Consider the following 27,635-nt stretch of genomic DNA (forward strand, 5'->3'; position numbering starts at 1 on the left):
GCTTTCATGCAGGGGTATTTTGGGGAGAACGTGAAATCAGAAATTCCACTTCATATTTCTTTTTATTGCAGCCCTGTTCAGCCGTTGATAGCATTCACAAGGTTATTGCTGCTATTTTGTTATAAGCCTCGCATAAGATGCGCTTCTAACTAGGACTTGTGCTATTTGGCCTGATAAGATGATATGAAAATCAGGTTATAAGCTTGTCGTTAAACCTATAATAGGTACTACATTCTCGAAAATCAGGACGGCTGAAAGTTTATCGTGGTGTTTACAGCGCAACACCTAGACGGTACGCGAGACGAGAAAACGACATGCACCCCAGCGCTTGTGGTGTCGTCTTCTCGTCTCGTGTCCCCTCTACGTTTTGTGCTGTTAACACCAACGTGGAAAACCAACAAGTACAAGCTGTAACTCTAGTGAATGCTGATCAAGTTGATAGAGATTCATGTTATTGAAAGGCCGGCGTGCAAAAGGGCTACAAGTCGTTGTCCGCATATGAGTACCATGATGCAGCCGACTTCTCTTGACTCACAATGACGAACCTTCAAAGTATGTAGAGCACTACGTTTAACTTCGACGATTATTGACCGCGTACAATTTATTTCAGCGTCACTTTCCAGGCCCCACAAGTGCTCCCGATGAACCGCTAGGTTCTTTTTAGCTATTGCTGCTGCCTTTCATTACAACCCAGCAGAAACAGCTCACTCAAACCATGGAATCAATCCCACTTAACAAAAGCCAGTTTAATTCCTGCTTTCAAACCTTAGTTTGTATGAAAGGTCGAGAATTTGCCATAGTTCTTGGTTTCTAGAGCGCAGTTCTCTTTCTTATTTATATATCAAAATAATTTATGAAAGAATGTTGCTGGTCTAATTCTTTTATACTTGCAAATTTCAACGAACACACTCTGCACGAGGAACACGGAGAGATGGTGTCTGTTCTCAATTGTAAATAGATGGTGTCTGTCAGTATAAATGCCTTAACATGCAGACCTACAAACACTGGCACCAAGGCAAACAGAGGGGAAATGACTTGTGCTCAATAAATGAAATAAAGAAACGATAAATTAATAGAAATGAAACTGGATGAAGAAACAACTTGACGCAGGTGGGGAACGATCCCACAGCCTGTTTTATCCTTTCTTTATTTCAATTAATAAGTACAAGTAATATACCCTATGTTGTCCTTGGTGTCAGTGTTTCTTGGCTTCTTATGATATGACTAATACAAATCGGGCCCCTCGGTTAACCCCCTTCTCGTTTGACATGCAAGCGTCACACCAAGGCAGTTTTTTTTCCTACGAGGCTTAGCTTTTGGCTAAACTGCTTTAGTCCTTTCTTTTGTTATATTGCTCGCCTATCCAGTGGTTGCCTTTCATAGCATCAGCCTTCGAAAATGAGAAACCAAGCTCACACATTTTCCATGTATTGCTGAAGAGTATCACTCACTTTTTATCATAGGAAGGGATCCTCAACAGCAACCTGAGAATTAAGCCTCTACCAGAAGCTGAACGTTCCTTGCAAGGTCAAGTGCTTCATAAATTATATGAAGTGCAAGAGCCAAAAGGCAATTTCAAAGATTCAGGCAAGCAATTTTTTTTTACTTTTAAGAGGGAGTAACAAGAAGTAGGTCAATAAATTAAAGCTTCTACGTCCTTTCCTTCCGTGTCACCGCACTCACTTCTAATGGCTCGATCATGTTTTTCATATGTGTGTCTGCCAAACACAGTAGCACGTAAATGTTTGTCTTGGCGATCGCAAAAGAACTTAAACCATAAATGAAACGTTGTCCGAGCTGCATTGAATAATAGCATACAACCACCCCCATGACAACCCTATGGGGGGGGGGGGGGGGGTTCCATGTATTGTAGCAGAACGCAGTTCCAGATAATGGAACACTGTAATTTCTATCTTAACTCCAAAGGCTCTGAGTCGCAAAATCAGGTTGAATATAGATGAGGATCCAGTTCATGCTGTTAAAAGAAGAAAACAACTAGGCCATCGTATTTGTGGTGACCCTTATATTGCATGCACTGGACGTTTGCAAAGAAAATTGGGATACTTGTTCCCTGCGTTGTGGCGGTTTATATATATATATATATATATATATATATATATATATATATATATATATATATATATATATATATATATATATATATAAGTAAAATGTAAAGATATTGTGTAAGGAAATTAATTAAGAAATTAAGAAGATAATTAGTGATGATTCCTTGCTATTAGTTGCATATGTTTTTTTTAATTCTCGTGTTAGTAATCTCCCCGACTCTTCGAATAATCCAGTTCAAGGAAAAGAATTATGCTGTCTGCCACAGGCGATATTTAAGGATCCCATAAAACATAAAAGTTATCAGCATGACTGAGCGCGCGCGCGCGCGCGTGTGTTTGTGTGTGTGTGTGTGTGTGTGCGTGTGCGTGTGTGTGTGTGTGTCATGTACCGCAGACCAAAAGAACCCCCTGCGCCGGAAATCATTCTGGATTTTGTCTAGAATGTCTTTTTCAGGCTCTAAAAGACATTGCGGCGCGAACATTTCGAGCAACGGCCATGCACCTGGAGTCACGTAACGCAAGGAGCCCCATCGGAGCACAACGTTTCAAGGGCGTTTTGATTGCAACAGGGCTCGTCGCGGCATCTCGCGGAGCCCGCGGTATCTACGGAGCGCATGGATTTCAATTCCGAAACTTTATGGGTATAAAGTACCCAAACATTTTTGATGCGAAAGGTGCATTCACATTGACAAAGTCGTGCTTTATAGTTACAATTCCGTAACTTTGTGGGTTTAATGTTCTCGTAAACATTTGACGCGCAAAGTGCATTGACTTTTCTAAAGTCGTGCATCGGACCATACAACGAGACAGGCCAAATGAACGCACTATCAGACAAATTGACACAATACGCAGCGAGGTCCGATGAGACGAAGCATTGTGGTGGTTCAGCTAGCTAAATTCCGAGCAATATGCGTATGGTTCTCTGTAGGCTAAGCGTCTGACATTTTCTTGGATATTCCTTCAGCCAACGATGCCGGGTAGCTCTTGTGGGCACAAGAAAGAAAAGCGAAGAGTAAGCGCGCCGACTTCCGTCGCGCGCGTTGCATCGGGGGAGTGCAGGGAGGGGGGACGGGCCTTACTATTCTATGATCTGTGAATATCATTACGCAACATCTTTATCTGCCTTGTTTGACGCATTGTATACAGTGAGCTTTGCTTAGATACGTACATTTATTGCTGGCTTATACGTTCTTTACATACCTTGTTGCGAGGTTTTTTGTATACGTGCAGTGAACATTATTTCCATTGCCACTTTCTTACCCTTTATGAAGGTGTATCTTCGCATTTGTGTAAATCTGTTCTTCGCATTTCTAATGTATGTTTTGCAGAATCCTGCTTTTTATATGTGCTCTCTTTTGTGACTAAAATGTCGGTGCAATTACTCACCATACACAACCGGCGACAGCTGCTCCTGCGCAACATATTCGAACGAAAGACACAGCGTCATTCAGATTTTTCACTGGCCATTACATATGTAGAAAAATGTAAACAAGGTTCTTGAGCGACAATATTTCATTAAAATATCTGCCGTCAACTTGTTCATTTCACGGCCTTTACGTTTTTCATATCAGTGCCATGCACTGCTTTGCTGGTTTCAAACTGATATAGTTATAAAGTTTGTGTGACATTTACTTATTAAATAGGCAAAAAACATGGAAGCATCAATATCAGTTGCTTCCTGCGCAACTTTTGGGACATATGAATATATTCTTTTATTAAAAGATCTATATTTTAATTGTCATGACAGTGAGTAGCGTTCAAGAATTAGTATGCAACGTCTTTCGCAATGGAAATACAGTTATTAAACATGTATTTGATCCCTCCACAAATTCTATAAGGAGGTGACGGAGATGCAACGTGAGCACGCCCCCCACCCCAGAACAAAATTTCTGGCTACGCCATAGTGTCTGCGGGCGTGTGTTTTCTGGCAGTTCACACATTATTTTCTTGCTCTTGCGCTATATGTAATATGCATATTTGAGCACTGTAACATTGTGTTCTAACCTAGACTTATTTCGTGTGTTACCCTCTAATACATAATTTCCATGTTCCTTTTCTTGTGTGCTTTATAATTGTTAGTATAGATGTGACTGCTTACTCCATCTCAGTTGCCTCAATTTGCTTTTCAGTGAAGCACAGAAGCACGTACCATAGTAAAGAATATCAAGGTCAGTATGCCTACTTAACATATGGCGGAAATTACAGCACTTCCTCAAATAAAGCATACAGAAGTAGAAAGCGCAGTGAAACTTGCTTTTTCAAATAATAAACAATCAAGCATCCGACCAGTCTCACGTAACTGGCAAGTGTGAGCACACCTAAAAAAAAGCAGATTCACTCTTATGCACAGAAGGCTGTAACAAAACATACTGAATAAAATTACACGTTTTAACTGCTAGATGTTCCAGACAACGTTCGTTCGCACATTAATAATGCTATTCAACAATATCGCACTCATTTTCAGTCACCTTAATCAAGCATGTTGACGACCGACAGTTCTTATGTGTTTCGCTGATGCGGTAATTACTCACACAATAACTGATGAATGTGTGCTTGATGAGATAAAGAGACGAAATTAGAGGCGCGCTCAAGGCAACTGGAGATCGTTCAGCCATCGACCTTACGCGCGAAAACTATATGCGTTGAACAAACAATTCAAATAATGACAACTGTAAAAAAAATATTATTACATTACTTACATCAGCTCCTTTCTTTAGCTTACAGGAACCAAAAGAAAGGAACCACCTTTGACACGTTTGTCTTAGAGGTCCATGTAATTTCCGACAAGGCTCACAATAAGCACTTCGGAGACAATGAAGATCTAATCTCTTACTTGGCCATCATGGGCAATGCTGTGAGTATGCTGTTTCAACCTGTGCGTCTTTGTGCCTAATCATTTTCACCATTCGCCGCTTCGCACTGTATGCATGATATTTGGCGCATGCGAAATGCCAGCTATAACTCTAATCAAGACGTTTTGCTGCAATCGAAGTGATACGTGTTTTGCTGCTGTCAAACGTTAGCGAGGGAGAGTCGCAGCGACCGCGTATGTCACCATGACAGCAACAAACCGATGGTATACTCAACTGGTCGCTTTACTCCGTACCAATAGCACTTCGAAGCTCATTTGGGCGATAATAACCCTTCGGCGATAATAGCCTTGGGCGTAAATAACGGCACTTGGTGATAACGAAGCAATATTATCGCTATGAGAACAGCTGATTCTAGTAGCACAATTTCGAGAACGATAACGCATGGCTTCACTAGAAATGCCAGATCACTCTCAAACCACCCGTCACATATGCCACAACGTGTTTAGAAACTAACAGCGCTATAGGCAAGACAAAGTGAAAACACAGCGCTGGGCAGGCCGCCTTCACTTTAGCCTTCCCGTGTAGCGCTGTTCGATCCACTTCTAAACAGGCACCAACCAGTCCAGTTCAGCTTACTTTGCTGGCCATACAAATGATCTGAGCAAGGGAACGTCATACAACAGAATTGTAGAACAGCGAAGGAAACCGAGAGGAAGGAAAAACTAAGGAAAGACATTGCTTGCTGGCAACTCCTACTCAGAACCGCGTACCAACTCCCCAAACAAACTACCCTGATAAGGCATATATAAAATGTGTACCTTCGACAGACCCAACAAAATCATATTGACACCTCTTAATGTAATTTGTTATGGTCAACCAGCCTGTTACGATTCTCCAAAGTGTTTGCTTGGTCATGCTGACAGGGGAACATTCTTCCATAAGTAATTTAATAAATATGGACACAGTCCATTTCTCTAGATAATCAAAAATAATACATCTCTTGTTTTTATGAACACATATTTACAGGTTGATCATCGCATGGCGTTTCCTCGGTATGCCTATTTATCTCGGAGAACTTGCATACCACACTTTCGTTTTTCTTTTTCTTCTTTTGTTGCTTGTTACGATACAGCTGTACGTCTAAAAAGTTATGTTTCTCGAAAACAAGTGGCAACATAATATCACAGACTTGATATACGGTGTTGTATTTTTGTTTGATCAGCTTATTTGTATCATTACTGCTTTGGTAATGATGAAAGCCATTATCCACAGGAGGTTTCCGCACAACGTCTGAAAAGGGTATAAAATATTCCAGAGAAAGTATTCGCCGAAGCTTGTATATTTTAAGTGCACGAAATGAAACGAAAGTGTGGCAGCAACTGTCTTAACACGCAAGCTACAAAAACCCATATATATATATATATATTTACGAACTTGCACAAAATCAAAGCTTTGGTAAACTGACAGCAGAGTCCAGTAGAGGTGGTAAAAGTGGAAAGGGAGGAGCTGGAAGTATGCATTGACAAAATGGGAGGGAGAAGAGGCGTATTGCCTCACGTTGCAGTCGTACTGCTGCATACTACTGAGGAAACTGCAGTGATAAACCAGAAACAAGGCCAAAAAATTGATATGGAGGATGCAAATAAAGAGAGAAGAAAACTAAAAGCGTGCTCCTCTAAAGCAGACTGTTGCTTGAGAATGCCTTTGGTACAGATAAAATGTTACCATGTAACGTTTCTCAAATATTGTTTGGACCACTTCCATAATGTATTATTGCTATAATCAGTTTAATCTTTTCGAATAAGTTATTTACTAATATCAGTCAATTTTCGCATTTAGCATCCCTGAATACTCAGCCGATTTAAAATAAACATTTCTGGAGTGGCAACGCCACCAGAGTATTAAGCGCAAAGGTGAAGCCAGCGCTTACCCTTTACTACGCTGCAGACACATAGCTGCGCCAGCTCTCTCGCAGCTTAATTCTGTTTGCGCTGGTAATGTGAAAGTTAAAGAAATCAGAAAATCAAAGCTGGTTGTTTGGCGCTATAATCTTACCTAAGACCATGCAGTGATATACAATTTTCACATGTATTCAAGTTTCACATCAACACAGTGACACAAAGAGCCACGTCGAAAAGTCTCGTCACGGAATACTCAGCCGTATTGAATTTACAAAAATGTGAGAGGAAAACGTTTCCAATTCTCCACTACTTGGTGGCGTCTACGAAACCCTGTAGGAAGATGGCGAGTGTCGGGCCTCATTTTCACGATATCATCTCCAGTCCAAAGAGTTTTGAATACGAAGCATTTTTATTGGCTTAGCACTTATATGGACACTCCAGGCACATTTCGGCCATCGCCGTCCCCTTCGTAGTCGCCGTGATGCTCCACAGAAAATACAAGGGCTATAACACCATCGTCGCGCGCCCTACGCTTTATGTTCAAGTGAAAGCGTTGGAAGGGAACCGATTATCGCCGCTCAATCTCGCCCACGGGACAGGGAGGAGAGCAGGGAGGAAGCGCGCCGTCTTCCGTCGTGCGAGAGGCACCCAACGTAGCGAGCCACCGAGGGAAGAAGAGGGAGGCGAGGGCGGCGTTCTACACCGGCTGCAACTGAGTATGTGGCGGTTTATCGCGGTCGTTTTAGTTCACTACAATACGGGGGAGGGGTACGGGCTGCCGGGGCAGCGCATGCTTTGCAGTGAGGAGCGCAACGACGAAAAATGCTGTGACAGCGCTGCGATCGCCGCAGTGCGCCGCATCAAGGTCCCGCCGTTGGAAACTGCTGGCGATACTACTCAGAAGGGACTTCGCGCGGTGGTATATGTGTTGAGACCGCTCGAATGGAGTTTATACTTGCATATGAACCGCAACATATTTTAATAGATGACTCTCGGACCATTTGATTGATCGAGCTCGATGTCGAAAAGCAGTACCGGGGCTATGAGAAGCGCTGTAGTAGAGAACTTCGAAATAATTAGTAGCACCTAAGTCATGCAACTGTGCTAAAAGGTAATGCGTATATAGTTCTCGAACTACAATGTTCGATCCTTACTCAAAGTGTGGCAAACCTGCATTTTGTCCCAAGGAAACCTTCACTTGCGGCCGGAAATTGAACCCTCTGTAAAGTCCGAGGACCTCGTTGTCGGGTTTACCAGTCTTCAACTTCGGTGCAGGACAATACGCCGAAAGTGTCTAGAGCAGCGCGTCTTACGCCGCCGTTTATTTCAACGACAAGACAAACAGCTCCCTTGCCACACGTGCTCGATCGCCGCACTTCATTTGTCTTTATTTTTGGGCGAGCTATTTCTTCGCTCCTATATTAACACGCTCCACAGCATAATGTCACACCTGATGTGGCGCTGCAGCGACCCTTCTAACATTTAGGCCACGTGCAAAAGGGATATCTTTCAAAAGCCATATCTGCTATACATTTCCATACTGTTGGTCGCAATACTAATCAGCTGCTATTTAATTCTAGGCGAACCTAAGGTACCTGGATATGAAGAATCCAGCAATAAAAATTAGGCTTGTCGGAATAACCAGAAGTAAGGTAAGTATATTTGGACAACTTTACTGGTTTAGAAAGAGAATGGCGGGGAGCCAAATTTTAGTGCGAGCTGCAGCCGTTCGAGTGCAGCTGCCTCCGTGGCTGCGGTATTGCATTAGGAGACTGGACACTCTAAGCAGGATTTACAGTCTGAGCTATAGCCTACCGAAGTCATTATCATAAGGTTAGTCATTATCATTATTAGTCGAAGTCATTCATACGATTAGGCCGCCATAAAGAAAGCAAGGATAACAGAAATCTGCCATTTTTTCTGCATCGAGTGGTCTAACGGAATGAAAAGCAGCTACAAACCCTGTAATAGACTATTTGCAGAGCAGTGGACTGGACTCGGCATCATAAGGAGACCCCTTGTGTTACAGTTACTGTATGTACAGTCGCGGACAGAATAAAATGGACCACGGGATCTCCGAAAACGTTCAATTCCCGAGCAGCCTGTAGCAGTAACCAGTAAAACTGCCCACGACAACGTTGTTAGCATATTCTAGTCGAGGTCCAAAATGCAAATGCCAGATTGCGTTGTGAGGTTGCGGAGATGTTCAGCTTTTTCTTAGATTTCATGGTCCGTAATATTCTGTCCGCGACTGTACGTATCCCTTTTTCCTGGGCTCATCATCATATTCAGTCATATTTTTTAGTCTGCTTTCATGCTTACATTGTGCAGAGCAGACGGTTAGGCCATACTACCCCTCGCTTTCCCTATTTCTAGTGCTTGCTAAATTCTACTGCGGGGAGTGTCGCCCTCGCCAAGTCATTGGAAGGCCATTTTGCATATGGCTTGACAAAAAAATCGAAGAACGACTCTTCCGCTCACCGTAATCAACATATAATTCCCGCTACCTCAACAGCTCTTACTTCTCTTACACTTCTCTTACTTCTTACAGCTCTTGCACAATATCGCAAGATGGACAAAATACTGTGCAAGCAAACGAATCTGAGGAAAAAGAACAAAAGAGCCTAACTTGCCTTTTAAAGAACTCCGCAGCTGAGAAAATATAGATCGCTTTGAAATCTTTGACAATGAAGGCTCATAAAGCGCCATACTCAAAGCCACAATACCTATGTGTCCACAAGCACGAAGACCAGACAAATCCGCGCACTAACCATCCTTCCCACGTTGGCTGGACGGTCGCAGCGCCAGAGTCCCCTCTAGTTACTATTGCGTGAAACGTTATGGTGCGCACATACACTAGTGTTCCTGCCATGCACCTATGTGCACGCAGGAGTCTGAGCAGACTGAACAGTGAGCTTCAAGCTACCAACGCCGGCGGTTCTTTCTGCGGTCTCATCATCTCCCGCACCGTCGATGTGTGACGCCCGCAACGCCACCGGCGGCGCTTGTCATCACGCCCAAGTGTCAACACGCTCTTCAAGTAGCAAATAAAGCCGGCAAAAGAAAGGTGTCGCGCTTGATTAGTTTGTGGAACACTGCACGCGTTATGCGAACTGTGTGGACTCTGTTCCCGCTTGCGGCAGTTTATCGCTTGGTCGGCTTTCATTTTCCTTTGTTTGCTATTTTCACGTATAAATTGAACAGAACAATTTGTATTCCCCTATGCTTTATCTGGATTCACGGTTTTCTTTCTTGTGTGGTTGCAACGGACAAAAGATTGAACCCCTTGTATTCGTGACTTCAAGCAAGAAAATTTAGAAAGTCTTGGTCAGCTGGCTTCGAAGTCGCTTCTTTCACGATTACCGTCGCGTAGAAATTGATATACAACGGCTGTTGTACGCGGTTGTGCTAAGTCCTAGTTCATCAACGCACCCTTCCAATAGCAATAAAATTAATGACAAGTATTATCTCTGTGAGGAAGCTTATATGTTTCCCTTGTAAGCCTCTAATGCTTGCAATGCTTGCATTTTACACAGCATGAATCTTTCGCTGTACATAATGAAGGCACTTTGGATGCTGACAAGACATTGGATTCACTCGTGGAATACTACTACAAAGGAAACATACCTGGGAATCCTGACGTCGTGTACTTTATAACAGGGTGAGCGAGTTGCAAGGAATATTTTTTTTATTCTTGTAATCAAAAAGTCGTTAAACGTTGAGCTGGAGATGCGCTTTGGCATTCTTTGCGATCGCGAGATTGTCCTACCAGCAGCTTAACTAAGATAAAAAGTTTGAAAAGTTAGTCTGCTGTCATTTTTGGAAAGGCACAGCATGAAACTAACAAATGAAAGCGCTCAAACACTGAGAAATAAGTGCTACCTCTCAACAAACGCTTGTTCGAAAAATAATACATATATATGCGAGATAAAGTACATTTAAAATATCAACAAAAACAAGCACTACATGGGGATTGCACCTGGAAGGTCGCATCCAGAACTCATTAACGAAGAAATCTGCGAATAAAAGACACAGCTCAAACGATACCTTATTTATACACGCGTCACCACATCCATTGTAGTGGAAGACTTTCTCTACTTCTTATCTTAACTTTGCCCCATGACGGAAAAGCCCCATCGTCAAGTGAAACCTCAATACTTCTCAGTTAGTTATCCCCCATTAAAACATATACGCTTCCTAAGACCCCAATGTTGTTATAAGATTTGAGCCAACCGGAAGGGCGTCTGCTATAAGGAACGCTGCGATATTTTTTTGCTCCATCTTACGCTGTCTACATTACTCTGTGGCTACAAGATTTATTTTTTAAGTTACCCTTTACACTCGTTCCTTGCGTAATTCTTCTGTTTGACTCCGTAGCTCATGTGACTGTTATATCTAGGTTACCAAGGTCTGTTATCAAAGTGACTGTTACCAAGGTCGAAGTAGACCTTTCTGTTTTCTTTTTGCTTTCTTCTTTTTTGTTTTCTTTTGTGGGGAAGGAAAACCGGTATACATGACGACGTCATGTGTACGCTCATCGCTACAAGCTGAGCAACACAAGTCATTTCTTGCAATGAGCACTGCTTAACAAATAACTGTTCATGAGCACACCTCCTTCATTGTTCTCTCGTAATACAAATCACTCGCAGCCAAGACCTCTCCGGCGTTGAAGACGGGAAACTGGATACATCTTTCACAGGTCAGTGGACAATTATGCGAGATTGTGTGCCGGGCATCTCCTGAAATATATCAGTAGTTACTTGCACTGGCCGACACTGGCAGGTAAGGCTAGATGCGTGTACTAACTGAGGTCTGCTTGAATAAGGCACCGTAATAAACGTGACTCTTCCGGACAAAGAACTCGTTCATTCAAACTCAGTTTGCTAGACGTACACCAATTCACAGTGCGCAATACGTTACTTCGCTTTGTTGGCTCGAACGCCTTTTGGCGTTCTACTTGAATGAAAGCTGACAGCTCCTCATTATACACCTGAGCGAGAGAGAGAGAGATGCCTCCCTTGTTTAGGCAATCTGTATGTACTGTGGTGTTACAAATGAGCGTAAATTGCATACTGTTGCGTATTTATTATTTCACAAACCATCACTGTTTGCCGGCTACTAATACTTGGCCCCCAATAACATGTTTGTTGGGAGGTCCCTAATACTTTTTACTTTGGGACCTCTTCTCTTCTAATAATTCATTTGTAAGTTACTTATTAATAGACTCAACATACGAGTTATCTTTTATGCTTCCTGTCTCTTCTCTGTCCCTCTATTTCTCTGTCTGTGTTTTTCTGCTCGTGAGATTCCGTACTTACCAAAGTTCTTGTGTGTGGTCTTGTATGTCATTTCTCCACTAGTGAACAAACACACCGACTGCAGTCAACGTATTGCAACAGGGCACTGGCGCAATACTTCCAACCCGCTGCTGCTGCTGCTCCTGGTGCAATGTGACCTTTGGCGCTCTTACTATGCAAAGTTTCTTTTGAAATATCTTTACAGAAAAGTCTGCCCCTAGTTTCAATGAGCTTTTATTTGATGATTACTTATAAAGTTACCTATATCATTATTGTTTCTTTCTACAACCAATTTTGCACCTTTGGAAATCGATCATTTGCCGTATTATAATAATAATATATGGGGTTTTACGTGCCAAAACCACTTTCTGATTATGAGGCACGCCGTAGTGGGGGACTCCGGAAATTTTGACCACCTGGGGTTCTTTAACGTGCACCTAAATCTAAGTACACGGGTGTTTTCGCATTTCGCCCCCATCGAAATGCGGCCGCCGTGGCGGGGATTCGATCCCGCCACCTCGTGATCAGCAGCCGAAGTGTAATGCCGTATTATAGTGTGTTGTAAATGCGACAATTACCACGGATTACACATGTGCACACAGAACTTTATTGCTTTTCTCTGTTTAGCAAAACTAGGTTGCAGAATTTAGAAAATTAAAGCATAGTAAATAACGATACAAGAGCCTCTGATGCCAAAAGCCCGAAAGTTAACCTAATCGATGTACTACTGCTAATTACCATAGTGCCTGAACGATCGCGACAGCACAGTTCGCCCCGGAAAAAAAAATTATATTGTTACGTGTGGAGAGACACAGATGAAAGAGGCTATATACAGGCTATTTACACTGGAGCCGACACTCGCTCGCGCCAAGAGCACAGACCCACTTCGTCGTCGTTCTAGCGGCGGCTCGTCCCTTGAGCATCGCTCGACGTTATCCTAATACTACCCCTCGGCGGCAAAAGCGCCGTCATGGTGCTGTTAAATATCCAAAATAGGTGGAGAGTTGTTAGGTTTGAGTCGGGCGACATGGACAATGTCACTGGTTGTCACAACAGAGGACGTAGTGGGCGTGGCTAGAACGATTTTGTAGGTGACATCGGTCACTTGGCGGAGCACGCGATTTGGGCCTGTGTAGCAGGAAAGCAGCTTTTCACAAAGGCCAACTTAACGCGATGGTGACCAAAGCAACACGAGGGTGCCGGGCACAAAATGGACATCACGGTGACGGAGGTCGTAGCGTTGCTTTTGTTTGCCTTGAGAGACTTGTAGACGAGCGTGCGCAAGTTGGCGAGTATGGTCAGCATGGGCGATAGCATCACAGGCATAAGCGCTAGTTGAAGCTGTGGTGGACAGAAGCACAGTGTCCAGTGGTAGCGTCGGTTCACGGCCATAGAGGTTAATAGGCGAAAAGCCTGCAGTTTCTAGACGGTAAGAGTTGTACGCAAAGGTAACGTAAGGTAGAGCCTGGTCCCCGTCACGGTGGTCGTCTGAAACGTATTTGTATAGCATGTCTGTAAGGGTGCGATTCAAACGCTCAGTGAGGCCGTTCGTTTGAGGGTGGTAGGAGGTGGTAAATTTATGCTGTACTGAGCAAGCACGCATGATGTCGTCAAGGCAGCAGAGACATGTGGACCATTTGTAACCTCGAAGCAAGGAGTCCACCATACGCTCAAAGGTGGCAGGTGCGTTGCATAATCCAAACGGCATTACTTTAATTTGGTATTGGCCATCAGGTGTGATGAACGCGGTTTTTTCTCTGTCCATTTCGTCAACAGCAATCTGCCAGTATCTAGAACGAAGATCAATAGAAGAGAAATAGCTGGAACCGTGGAGGCAGTCAAGGGCGTTGTCTATACGTGGGAGCGGGTAGACGTCCTTCTTAGTAATGTTGGTCAGATGACGGTAGTCTACACAGAAGCGCCACGTGCATCCTTGTTCTTAACTAATACTATAGGTGACGCCCAGAGACTCGAAGAAGACTCAATGATGTTTTTATCTAGCATTTTGTTTACTTCACTTTGAATTACTCGGCGTTCCGACACAGAAGCTCGATACGGTCGTCGGTGAATAGGAGTCGCATCGCCAGTAAGAATCCGATGCTTGACCGCGAGCGTCTGGCCTAAAGGGTGATCGCCGAAGTCGAAAATATCTCTGTAGGACGATAATACTTGGTAAAGGAATTCAGCCTGCGCAGAAGACAGATCCGTCGCAACCATTTTCTGTATCTTGGGATCGGCGGCCGAGGCTGGCACGATGGGCCTGCTAAGCTCGCAAGAAGCATCGGCCGATAAAGTCGCCACGTGATGGTCTCCTTGACAATGAACGTTGGCAAGGCAAATACCTTGCGGGTATAATTTGCTTTGCCCATCCAAAGTTAAAGATAGGCATGAAAGTGCGGTTCGCAGTAATAGTAAGTATACTGTAAGGCACGGTAACGTCATACTGTAGTGGAATGTCGGGCACCCGCACCTCCACCAGAATGTTACGTGTGGAAAGACACAGATGAAAGAGGCTATATACAGGCTATTTACACTGCAGCCAGACGGCCAGGCCGACACTCGCTCGCGCCAAGGGCACCGACCTACTTCGTCGTCGTTCTCGCGACGGTTCGTCCCTTGAGCATCACTTGATGGTATCGTAATAATATGAAACCCTAGGCTACCACGTCACTTTCATCTAAGGGTACGGGAGGTGTTGCAACGATATTTGTGACGCAATCCGACAAATATTCCATACGACTAAATTGCAATAATTAATCGCGTCCCTCGGCTTGTGTTCCATTAGTCTTCTTGTTAGCTTCAACTGCTGTCGCAGTGTAATTGGCAAAATGCAACATAACACCCAGAAAAAGGGTACACTAGTCTTTGCATTGGAGTGTCACGCATGCAGTAGCTAGTGAAGTTTTTTTCCTCCGTTTTTCACACTCGCTTTAAAAAACAATGAAGCTATTTTCTAGCTTGGTACAAATTTCTTCCCTTCAGGACTCGCATATACTGGTAGACTCTGCACAACGCAGGGTGTTGCCGAAGGCGAGGATATCGCTACGTCTTACTCTGGAACCCGCACAATGGCTCACGAGCTAGCTCACACGTAAGTGCTTACGATTCGAACACAAGAGAACACACCAGGTGGATGTAAAGGACTGAGCCCCCCTTCGATAATGCAGGATGGGAGCCTCACATGACAAGACGCCGCGGTGCCCGTGGGAAGAAGGATATCTAATGAGTTATGCGGATGGAGGAACGAAAAAATACACACTCTCTCCATGCAGCCGAGACAGTATAAGAAGTACGATGCAGTAAGTTTCTGTACATGAACTGCGTTCTTAATTATAACTTGCTAGATTGAAGCTAGCGACGTCGTTAGAGTTGCAAATAAATTAGTGATAGCTAACAGCGCGAAGACGGAAGGGATGAGGACGGCACTGATTTTGTTCTGTTTATTCCTTTCGGAAGAAAAACCTAAGTGTGAAAATGTGCGAAAAGACAAAATTATGACACTGATAACATCTGCTGAACTTTCTCAAGGGCAGATTAAAGGAACTGGTGCGCTGGCAGTCAAACCACCATGGTAGAAGGCAGTTTTCTGGATTAACGTTTGCCGTCTAGGCTGGGGAAAGACAATAAGGCGGTGATGCAAACAAGCGTGGTCGCCGTTCGTCTTAGCACACCATGCGGCTGTGGTGCTGTCCTATTTTTGCAGGGATGTCTTTGTGCATTCAAGGATATCTTTCGATAACCGCTGAAGTGTGACAATGTACTATAGTAATGGTCCTGACAAGTGCACTTTCATAGCTCGGGTCCGCCTTCGTACATATAGACGTAACATTTTTGATGCACGAACATCCTCGTAGCCCCACATGGAATATGCTCATGTGGAATTTATGTACACGAGGCGTCACGCTAAAGCAACTAAGATACCCAGTGTGCTCAATAAATATGTGCACACTTGTCAGCGGAGCGTATCCTTCTTAAAAAATATGCTTGAGTGATTTCGCAAAGTTATCTTTAAATGTCGGTCTCGGGTTGTCAGACGTATCGTAGCTATTGCTTGGCAAGTTCTATACCGTATAAATTTGTTGCAGATTTCTTTGTTTCGAGAGTCAACAGTTTATATGTGTACTTTGTTTCTCTTCACAACAGGAAAGTTTCTCGTAGATGCGTAAGCGTACTCTCGAGCAAGAACTACATGGCTCGCTACAAGTTTTATCCTGGGCAAAAAATGAGTGACCTCTATTACTGCCGGACGATAATGAGACAACCTAACAAGGACATAGGAATCATAGCTAAGAAGGTATAATCAGTAATGCTCGTTGGTTCGTTATTCTGAGCGCCATTTGTGGATACGCTGGGCATATTCAGTAGCGTTGTAGAAAACTTCTGACAACGGTAAACAAGCTGAGATAATTATTCCGTGGCAAAAAAAAAAATGCTGGGGCACTTACTAACCATCCTTTCCTCTTTTTTTTCCCCTTAATTTTTTCTCAAGCTATCTCTCCAAAACATGCTTTATGGGCCCTGAATTACTTCTTTAATTTAGTAGGAAAACCCTGCCGATCTGTCGTAGAGCCTGCTGTGAACATGTGAGCCAAATATTACTGTACTGCGTGCGGCTGGTAATTCGCAATCTCGTGTCCAAAACAGCAAAGGTCGCTTCCTCTCGCTTCCGCATTGCACTCGTGAAGCGTCATCGAAAGCAGCTGCACCCTTCAACGCTATTGGCTGATTTCGTGATCTTGAAAGCATTCTCAGTGATACATAATTGCTAATTTTGAGTTAAATATATGAAAAACATATGTGTCTGTGATCTCAAGGAGACAGAAAAATGCTTTGATCGTTGCACTACGCGTAGCTGCGTCAGCTGCGCTTGGCCCCTGCGATGGTGGCAGCGTGCTGCGCGGTGTGGTCTACCGCGGCCGCCACGGATTGCCGCGACACTCAACTTTTGGTCGGCGCTCTCTCTCTTGGCTTTTCTGCTGTATAGCTTCCAGCGCGTTATCGGGGAGAAAAATAAAAAAGAACACCAAGGTATCGGTGCGATAACTCCACTTCATTTGAAGGATTCGAAAAATTTTCGATGCTTGGAATTTCTTAGACGGCATCATTTAATAGTGAGGCCGTTCTATGACTACCTAAAAGGTGTTTCAGGGACCATTGGTTGTGAGCGATGCTAATCAGCGATATGAAAACTACTTGAACGAAATTCTTACATAGCCTCAACAGTCCCAATGCAATATCGCTGGCGTCAATGAATTCACCGATCTCACAAATCCTCGCCAAAAACCTTTATTCGCCGGTCACTAAGTAGCGGTACCGTTAGAAAAGTATTGGGAAAAAAAGCACGTTACACAGAGAGACGGAGGCAAAAATAAAGCCAGAATTTGGTTTACATGCCTAGCGCTCTACCGAGTGTTGCCATATACCAAATTAACGCTTCGTTTCTTTTTTCGTCCTTTCAATAGGCCGCACGACTCATTTGTGTTAACGCATACCCTTCTATTACGATCTCCTCTGAGGAATGTTTAAAACGATATTTTCTATTCTAGCGTGTGTTGACTACCTAAATATGGGTTTCAGTCTGCAATATGTCTTTTGAATCGCCTGTGATAAAGACAATTCAGTATACATTAAGCAGGGAATTAACACCAACCGCGTCCTATTGATACGAGATAGTCAATGGAAGAAATTCGTCTGTTGATACGTGATTATTCTTTTACTTTCAGGCTCCTGAATTAAGTATGAAATGCAAAATGGAATGCTGCACCAAAATTTACAAAACGGTAAACTGCACGGTTGTGGATATTCTGGAAGGCATGCGCTGTTCTTCTAAAAAGGTTCGTATCTTCATTCTCATAAGTTAGCTTTCTAGTGTGAGAAACAGCATGACAGAGTTCTTAAGCCTATAAAATAGGCGATATACTGCAGAGTTTCCTTCATTTTTAGAAGGATTTCCCTTTTTGGACAGTACTCTGCGCATGCGCATATAGTACAAAGCAGAACGTACGTTTTGCAATCGGAAGAAATGTTTTACAAAATTGCATTAATATTATGTAGAACACTACTTCGCTTTCCTAAATATCGCTGAACCTAAAACTTATTTACTTCGAAGATTTACGTAATATTGGGGCAGTGTATGTGGGACCCGTCCCCTGTGACACCAAAGACATTTCCATAGAAACTGCATCCTTCAGTAGCAAAACAAGTCATCAGAAGGCAACTGGCCAATTGCCCATCGTATGCGCTGTCATCGCGTCAAGGCTATCAAAATAGAGCCCTTCGTTATGCATTGATCACGAAGAATAAAGGGAGTTGAGGTCCCCAATCTTTCGGGTCGGTGAGTGGTGAGTGGTGGCGATAACTCACACTCTCGATAATAGATCTAGTGCCCATATGCAAATACCAAAAAAAATGGAGGCCAGAAGGACAATAGCGGTAGCTCTGTTCGTAAAGCATCGCACGCGTAACGTGCAAGATGTGTGCTGGGTCCCCTTTTGCAATGAATTGTCTATTTGGTACACATTCCTTTCCCTTTCGCGTATTACTTGTCCCTTTCAATAAAATAAGCAAGTACTTTCCTCAGTCATGTCTTTAGTTCCTGCTCTGCTCGGTTTATTTTGTTGTCCATGAGAGTGGCTTGTTGGGCTAGTTGGTACATGGTTAAGCTAGGAGAATGCCAGCAAACTTTAGAGTAGGAAAAAATCGAGAGGCAGGCATAGACAAAGAGACAGGAAGGTGGCTGGAAAAGAAAAACAGGGAAAATCGCGAAGTGCGAGACAAAATAAAGAAGAACTTGGTGGTCATGCCGTATGTACATGGCATTTCTCATCGATTGAAAAAGATTGCGGCAAGAAACGACGTCAGTTTGGTTTGTTCTGCGCCTTGTAAGCTTGCAAAACTTTGCAGTAGGGTCTCACAGGACAGTTCGCGAAAGAGTACGTGCAATACCAAGCATGTTGTGAAGCGCCGCACGTGCGACACATGTGCAGTGTACAGTATCCCTTTGACATGTGGTAGAGATTATATAGGACAAACTGGTCGCTGTGTCAATGATCGCATGCGTGAGCATGCAAATCTAATACCCACAGGCACAGGAGGTAATCTTCCGCTGCATTGTAAGGAGTGCGGTTGTGATCCTATCTTCAATGACGTTTCAATCTTGGCGAAGGCGAAGACTCAGCAAGAAAGAGAACTGATTGAAGCCTATCGCATCTATAAACTTGGCCCCGAGAAGGGTGTAAGCGCCCCATCTGTGTTCCTAACCAAGAAAGAGCTTTTATTTCTTGATAACTGTAGACGTGTATAGATAAGGTGTTGACCGTGTTTTTGTTTTGTTGTGCCTGCGCATGTTCAGTACGGACTTGGGGGACGTCGTTTTCATGAATAAAGTTCAGTTGTTAGTCCAGCCACCTTCCTGTCTCTTTGTCTATGTCTGCCTCTCGATTTTTTCCTACTCTAAAGTTTGCTGGCATTCTCCTAGCATAATTATTTTGTTGTAACTGATTAATCACAGCCACTGTAACTGAAAATCACATCCTACTTAGCACTGTTTCTCTTTTCCCACTCTTGATCGCACCGTCTTCGTGCATATGTCTTCTGTAGGTCATGGACTGATTAATCGTCTGAGTAAATGCAGCTTTTTAAACAACCGATGCTTCCCTTCTTGATAGAAATATTTAACCCTAGTAGATTGTTGTGGCTGCAGTCATCCACATAGAATTGAGAGTAATTCTCGTCCTCGCGCTCAAAGCCATTTCTATTACTGCGTGCTGAAAACGAGAAAAAAGCGTGTCATTCTTCTCTTGTTGCAGACATGTAGAAGAGGAGTGTGTGCGATCCATGAGTGGCTGTAGTTCAGGAAACGTCCGTATCTTTCTCTCCCAAGAAAGCAGCTCATATTTTGACCAAACTGATCTTGAACATGCTAATAGCAATGAAAATACAAGAAGCTTACTTTTATTTTATTGAGCAATAAAGCATTTATTATCTTACACCTTATGTTTGATTACTCCTTTGACAAAGGCCTCTTAAAAGCCCTCAAATTAGCACGTATCTCCTTAATTTCTCTGCAGGCTATAGTGCTACAGGTGTGACTAACAACATACTGGCACGAAAACCCATACACACTTGGTCTTCGTAGTTAAAGTAATATCAGTAACTGGGCATTCAGTGCAAACAGCCCTTCTACCTAATCCGCTGCTTATTGTAGGTCTATTTATTTATTTATTTATTCACGTTACCCCTAAAGCCCCTACAGGAGAGGGTATTACATAAGGGGAGGTGGGGCAATACAGCTATTAATAAACGGGATACTTTTCAGCAACAAGTGCGATAAAACATAAGGCAAAACACAAAAAGGAAAAATGACTAGAAACAAAAACCGCAAATTTTACACTTCCGTCACAGCGAAGAAACGCTTGGAATTGTATGACGTCAGTTTCTGTGGTGATGGCTGATGGTAATTATCCCATTCGATGATAGTACGGGGAATGACTGAACTGGCGTAAGACCAAAAATGAGACTTCACACGTTTACTTTTGAAAGAATGATCACGGCGTGGAAAAATGGCATGAGGTGACTGACACAAATCCCTTCGAAGGGTGGAAGGGTGGTGATAAAGCTAATGGAAAAGTTTTAGACGAGCAAGTTTGTGTCGATATGGCAAATCTTCCAGTTCGGCACGTTTTTTTAGTGCTGTAACACTTGTGAAGGGTGAGATGAGAAAAAGCAAAGGTCCGAGCACACTTCCTTGTGGTACACCAGATGTCACATAAGCAGAGGAGGAGTTAAAATTATTAACCGAGGTGAATTGTATCCTAGATGACAGAAAGTCTTTAATCCAAGCGAGCACGATAGCGTGGATATTAAGCTGTGCTAGTTTCAGTAGAAATCTGTGATGAGGAACCCGATCAAAAGTTTTTGAAAAATCTAGAAAAACTGTGTCGACCTGAAAGCCCGCGTCAAGAGATAATTGTAAGTCATCAATGAAGCCAGCTAGTTGAGTGTCACATGAAAATTCCTTTCGGAAACTTGCAGATAATTGAAAATAATGTTGCGATCTTCGAGGTAGTTAATGACTTGGCTGTGAATGATATGCTCAAGAAGTTTGCAAACGGGGCTGGTTAACGAGATGGGTCGATAGTTCAATGGAGAGGAACGCTCACCTGATTTAAAAATAGGTATTGCTTTGGCTATCCGCCAGTCATTAGGAATTAGTCTGTGTGATAATGATCGCGAAAACAATGAGGACAGCACAGCGCAAATGCTTTGAGATGTACTCTTAAATATCTTACTGTTAAAGCCGAGGGGATCCGAACTACTAGTAATTTTAAGATTGTTTAATAAAGCTAAGATACCTGTTTAATTAATCACAATATCAGGCATGCAAATGTCATGGATTGCATTTAAGTCAGGGGATGAGCTAACGTCTTTTTTGTTGAATACTAATGAAAAAAATGAAAACCTGAGCAAATTCATACTCATTAATTATGACGCCGTTACTGTCATTAAGCAAAATGTCAGTATGAAAGCTAGGATTTATGATACGCCAGAACTTACGAGGGCTGTTGGTTAGCAGAGATGATAGGTCGTGATTGAAAAACTGGCGTCGAGTGGATTTTAGGAGTGACTGGTAGTCCTTGTCGCATTTCTTATACTTGTCCCACGTGCTTAGAAGACCATTCTTTAGTGCCTGCCGGTAAAATCGTTTTTTTCTGATTATTCATACGTCGCAACTTCTGATTAAACCATGGCGCACTGCTGCTATATCAGATGGTCTTAAGTGGAACGAAGTCATCAACAAGTTTATTAAAACTACGCTTGAATAAATCCCAATTCTTCTCAACAGTGCGCAATAAATATTGATTCATGAACTGGGTGGTGAAATAATCTAATTCGGAAGGAAGGAAATAACTTTATTGAGTCCTGAGGGACCCCTCCCCACCCACTCTTGGTTTAGTGGTCGGCAGGGGTGGCGGGCCGCACCCACGTTGTAACGGGAAGCCCGTGAGCCTCCGCCCTTTCGTGAGCCCTCTGGACTGCCCGGAGCTGGGTCTGGTGGTCGTCGCTTCGGAGGGCGTCCACCCAATCTTCTTTACTGAACACAGTGCCGCTTAACGCGGAGCTTTGCCAGAGCATGTGCGCTAGCAAACAATACGATTCGCCACAATCCGGAAATTGCGGCTCTACCTCTGGTGAATAAAGGCTCAGTCTCCCTCTCGAGGGGAACGACCCTGTCTGAAACATTCTGAATATCGATGACTGTGGTCTAGTGAGCTTAGCTATAGGGAAGCGGGAAGGTCCTCCAGGACAGCTGATAGTGAGTTGTTATTTCGTTGAAGGTCAACAGCGGGTCTCGGTGCTCCCCTCCCTCCCCGCCGCTTCGTTTGCTACGATCGCTGCGGTGCGTGAGTTCTCGCGCGCAGCAGTGCGCCAGCTCGTTGGCGCTGGGAAAGTCGGGGTGCACGTCTGCACTCATGTTGGCCGGAAACCAATTGACGAAGTGATGACCCGCGACTCCCTCATTGCCGAGGACGGCCGCCGCTTCCCGCGATATCGAGCCCCAGGTGAATGCTCTGACCGTCGATCGTGAATCTGTGTACACGTAAGGACGTTCAGGGTTCCTCAGTGCCATGGCTATTGCCACCTGCTCGGCCACTTCGGACATTACCCCCTTGACCGATGACGCGTTAATGATCGTCCCATCCAAGCGTATCGAGACGGTCGCGTACCGGTCGCTGCGCCCGTACTGGGCCGAATCTACAAATGCCGCCAGTCCCGGGCAGTTGGCGGCCGATTTCAGCAGTGCTCGGGCCCTCGCCTTTCCGCGCCCCTCGTTGAATTGCGGGTGGACGTTTCTCGGAAGCGGTTCTACCTTGAAAGTGCCCCTGACCGCCGTGCTGAGCGCGGCCTTGCGTGTGTTGCACTCTGCCTCTGCATTTATGCCTGCTTTTTCTAGGATGCGTCTGCCCGCCCTGGTGCTCGACAGCCGCACGACCTGTGCCTTGGTCTGTGCTTCAATGATTTCTGTTAGCGAATTGTGGACCTCTAATCAATCTAGCTGCTCCGTGCTTTAGTGATCGGAAGACCTAGCACTCTTTTGATGCTCTTGCGCATCAGTGTCTCTATCATGACCGCGTCTCTCTTGGTCCATTTTAGTGCCGAGGCTACGTAATTTAAGTGACTGATGAGGAAGGCGTGGCAAAGTTTGAGGAGATTACTCTCGCTGATCCCTGCCCTACGTTTGGTCACCCTGAGGATCAGTCGGAGCATGTTCTCCGTTTTGGACGTCAGTTTTGTGACCGTTTGCGTGTTACCGCCTTTAGCCTCAATTTGCAGCCCCAGGATTCTTATGGTGTCCACTCTGGGGATCGGCTGGCCGTCGCTCGTGTGTAATTTGATCGGTATTTGATCGCTCGGCGTCAAATTCCTCATGCCTTGTGTCAAGGGTCTGTACAGCAACTGTTTCGATTTTATGGTGACAGGCGAAGTCCCGTTTCCGTCAGGTACTCTTCCCTTGTGTCCAGCGCCACTTGAAGAGCCCGCTCGACTTCTGCGTCGGACCCTCCCGGGCACCACACCGTAATATCGTCTGCGTACAGGGCGTGATTGACGTCGGTCACACTCGTCAGCCGGTCCGCGAGCCCTTTCATTGCTAGATTGAATAATAGAAGGGAGAGCACCGCCCCTTGTGGGGTGCCCCTCGAGCCCAGCGTGTACCAATCCGACGTGGCCTGTCCTATTTTGATCGTGGCCTTCCTGTCTCTGAGGAAGGAGCGTATGTAAGAGTGGATTTACCAGCCGAGCCCCATCACCGAGATCGTTTCCATTAGAAATCTGTGTTTGATTGTGTCGAACGCTTTGCTTAGGTCCAGGGCCAGTATGCCCCTGGTGTCTCTGGTCATGCCGTCGATTATATTGACGCGTGTATTTTATGCACACGACGACCACGATGGGAGAACTAATGGACTCCGCCTAGTGGGTCAGAGTGAGATTGGATGATGACGAAGAAGACGTGTCTCTGATCTGTTTGTTTTTGAACAGATTGTCCTCTTGTTCGTGAAGAACGTCTCCCTGTGTTTTGTCCGCGTTGTACCGCGACACTGGTGGAGGTGCGGGGTACTGACCACGTCTGATGCGTCGGAGTACTTTTGGGGGTCGTGCATCTAGCCCGGACGCACTGTCACCAGTTACGACACCCGTGCATCGCTTCAGCCATCGACCGCTAGGCCTTGCCCCGGAGTTCTCCGCTCTTCAACCGCCTCTCTCCAGGAGCTGCACACATCTCGCAATGGCCGAAACCAGTCCACCACAAGCACCTCAAAGCAGTCGGTTTCCCAGTACACAACAGGTAACCGTTCTGAATGCGCTGGTTCCCGATCGCTATCGTAGTGCAGTCTTCGAAGACATTGAAGACTGGCTAGACAAGTTTGCTAATGTCCTAAATCATTTGCTGTAACTCGTCCCCTTTGTTGCCGAACCGGACAATGTCATTTGCAAATCGAAGGTTGGAAACCGAATGGAAACCGTGACGTTAGTTGAGGCCACTGAGAAATTTGGCTTTAAAAACATGAAGCTTGAAGCACGGGCAGACGACAAAGGAAAGAAAGCTCTTGAGAACAAGGGCGCAAGCACGTGAAGTAAACGCAAAGCGCCTGACGCCGACCACAAAGCGTGTGAGGCTGCAACACGGAGGCTCGAGTTAGAGCTCGTTACTTGCAACCACGAGTGCGTTCGAAAGAAATGCGTGCTGAAAGAATAATTTCTGAGGCTGAGACCAGACAGATGGCGCTGGCGGTAATAGTTTTGAAATATGAGCCTTACCATAATGAATCAAGACTAGAACGCACCCAAGGTCTCACTAAATGTAAGGATTTGAACGGGTTATCGCTTATTGACAATGTCAATCGCAATCGCGCTCCTAATTTACATGATAGACGGACAGATGTAGCTACCTACCAGTCTTCATATTGCGCGTCTTCCGAAGTTTTGCATACTTGTGAGCAGCACGCTGATCTGGACTTCAGAGTCCAAAATACACAGCATGTGGTTTCAGACCATAGCTTGGCAGAGGCTACGAAACATATCAATATCAGTGTGACCGATTACCGCGACAGAAGTTTCTTTCATTATACGTAAGTGGCATGAAGTGTTGCAAGGTGATTCTCTTCGTTGAAGAAACAAGTAAAGATTTGGAAAACATTTTCTTTCAACGCTGATAGGTGCAAAAGGATAGAAAGTTGGGCGAGTTGGTACGGTAACATGATCTCGGATTGTAGCCCGAAGTGACACGGACAGAGACTACAAGCAGACAGGACGAGCGTTTTCAGCTACATTTTTATTGAAACTAACAGCACATGTATATGTGATTGCAATACCGTAGCTTATGGACATGACAAGGTCTAAAGACATCAGTTAAACATATGAAGAGATAGGGAAGCCAAAAGCAAACAACGAAAAAACACTACTCGAGATTAACACACGTGCTCTGAAGATACTGAAATACGCATTCTAATAGAGGCAATGATGCGTGGCCAACGCAAGTCTCTTCTAATCTTTTGATGTGAAATGCGTCATTTCGCGTGTCGTTCGGTATTTGTGTCTTGAAATAATTTTTGTGTCTTCAAACAAAGGTTTACAGCCGCAATTGAAACAATGCGACGCTAGATGTGAAGCATTAGGGTTGTTAAGTGATTGTCTGCGTTCTTTTAGTCTAATATTAATACACCTGCCGCTCTGTCCAATGTAAGATTTCCCGCGCTTAAGTGGAATCTTATAAACTATGCCAGTATTACAAGGCACAAAAGGGGACACATGTCTAACGCCGCAATCATTTTTATTTTTTTTTCAATAGATATTACATTAATACAGTTTTCTCGCCCCCCCGCGAATTCTCTATCATGTGCCCTATGATAAATAGGAAACTTGAACAGGGTGGCAAAAAAAGAAAAAGAAATGGCCAGGCTTAGCTAAGGTTAAGCCCAGGATGCGAAGCATACTAGCCTTTATTTTAACGCGACAGCGTTAAGGAGCTCGTGTCGCAGAAAAGCCGGTGTCGTTGGCGTCGGCTCAGGCGTGCGTCGCATGCTCAGGCGCACATTTCGTTGTCGCGCCGAACGCTGCGTTGCTCGACGCTCACCGCGTCCGATGCGGGGCGCGTAGCCGCTGCGCCGTAGCAAAGCCACCTAGAAACAGTCTCTGTAGCACGCCGCAACATTCGCTTCTCATTCCAACGAGCAGCTCTGTTTGCAGGACGCATCTCACCTCGTGAGTGTCTAGCAGAGGCAAGCGCAGCTGCTTATTAGCCCCGAGAAAGAGGAATGGCGCCCTCTCGCGAGTGACGTCACGGCCAGGACGCCGCTCGCTCCGGCTCGCTCGGCTGCCGCGCGCGCTCGTTCCCTTCGTGTATGCTCGGGGTATAGGTGGCTCGAACCGTACGTATTGAGGAATAAGTCGGCTTCTTTCAGCTGCAATACCTTAACCACAGTTTCTTCTTCAAAAGCGTGTGAGTCGAGAAACTTTGCGACTTGGATATCGCAAGCTAAGTAGCGTTAAAGGGGTCTACAAGTTTTTGCAATGCATATATGCGCCGTGTCTATCGGTAAATTTTGACTAAAAAAAGAATATCTGCAAATTCAACGCGCGAAGTTGTGTATGATGCTTCGCTAAATACTTAACATTCCTTTAGTATTTAGCTATGAGAGGTATTGCATCTTACGTGGAAGAAAAATCTGGTACTTGGCGTCAACATGTTATCCGATGTTAGAAAGACACTGCCCAGCAAAGCTGTCATCATGATTCCTATTACTCTGGTGTGTTGTTCTATTCAAATATGGCCATTCATTAATGCGTAAAAAAATAGTTAGGCGCGCATTTCTTATGAAAATGTTTGCTGCTACTTACATCCCCCTCTGAAACAGGCCTCCAAAAAACGAATTGCTCATGGCTGCTAACACGACGGCGTGTCATGTAGAGTATTTACATAGTTAATTCACAAACACCATAGTAGCAATCATCTGAGAGAAAAGTCGTTGTTTAGATCAACAGCCACTCAATTGAAAGTGATGAAATGTATCATAGTGGCCCTCAGTAGCCTTTATCGACAATATGGCACACCCCTGATCACGTAACGGTAGCAATCGACTGTCCGTATGGCGAGGCACGCTATGTTCGCGAAACCCATCAGTTCACTTCAACTTCGAATTAAAACCATAAAGCATATTTTTACAGCGCCAACTGGAATGGCTAAAGTATTCTCGAGCTACTACTACGCAGCTTAGATTGCCTACAAAAGGAAAATTCAAGCACCTTTTGTCTCACCATGTCTCGATCCAGCGTTATTTAATTATACAAACGGATAACTATTCGCTTCGTCGGTAGTTAAAAGAGAACCTTGCAGGCTAATTTTGGTTTGCTCCAATCCAATCGCAAACATTCATAAAGAAAGCACCACAAGCCTTGCATATACTTTCACTTGATTTCTGACCCTCCACAAGGGGAATTTCGATATCTTCAATATGTCCCATACTACTAGTCATTGACGCTTCGACTGCTTTCTGG

General features: G+C 44.4%; 3 protein-coding genes across 4 annotated transcripts in view; 2 read left to right on the forward strand and 1 right to left on the reverse strand.

Moving 5' to 3' along the window:
* LOC139050660 (venom metalloproteinase antarease-like TfasMP_A) overlaps nt 1-20,068 on the forward strand; it is a 29,490-nt gene extending 9,422 nt beyond the window's left edge. Inside the window, exons 4-14 of one of the 2 annotated variants that reach the window (XM_070527252.1) lie at nt 1,464-1,587; nt 4,199-4,237; nt 4,787-4,923; nt 8,364-8,435; nt 10,320-10,444; nt 11,433-11,482; nt 15,063-15,171; nt 15,248-15,379; nt 16,224-16,374; nt 17,804-17,914; nt 19,889-20,068. In XM_070527252.1, the coding sequence (XP_070383353.1) occupies nt 1,464-1,587; nt 4,199-4,237; nt 4,787-4,923; nt 8,364-8,435; nt 10,320-10,444; nt 11,433-11,482; nt 15,063-15,171; nt 15,248-15,379; nt 16,224-16,374; nt 17,804-17,914; nt 19,889-19,930 (1,092 nt within the window). In that variant the 3' untranslated portion in view covers nt 19,931-20,068. The remainder of the gene's footprint in view (nt 1-1,463; nt 1,588-4,198; nt 4,238-4,786; nt 4,924-8,363; nt 8,436-10,319; nt 10,445-11,432; nt 11,483-15,062; nt 15,172-15,247; nt 15,380-16,223; nt 16,375-17,803; nt 17,915-19,888) is intronic. The other variant, XM_070527253.1, reaches the window with a different exon arrangement.
* Nucleotides 1-27,635, reverse strand: part of LOC139050657 (venom metalloproteinase antarease TserMP_A-like) — a 265,847-nt gene that overhangs the window by 63,471 nt on the left and 174,741 nt on the right. The window lies entirely within an intron of this gene.
* LOC139050591 (venom metalloproteinase antarease-like TfasMP_A) overlaps nt 24,270-27,635 on the forward strand; it is a 38,052-nt gene continuing 34,686 nt past the window's right edge. The window contains exon 1 of the mRNA XM_070527154.1: nt 24,270-24,426. The gene's annotated coding sequence lies outside the window, so the exon portion shown is untranslated. The remainder of the gene's footprint in view (nt 24,427-27,635) is intronic.

The sequence above is a fragment of the Dermacentor albipictus genome, chromosome 10, assembly GCF_038994185.2.
Source record: "Dermacentor albipictus isolate Rhodes 1998 colony chromosome 10, USDA_Dalb.pri_finalv2, whole genome shotgun sequence".
Lineage (NCBI taxonomy): Eukaryota > Metazoa > Arthropoda > Arachnida > Ixodida > Ixodidae > Dermacentor > Dermacentor albipictus.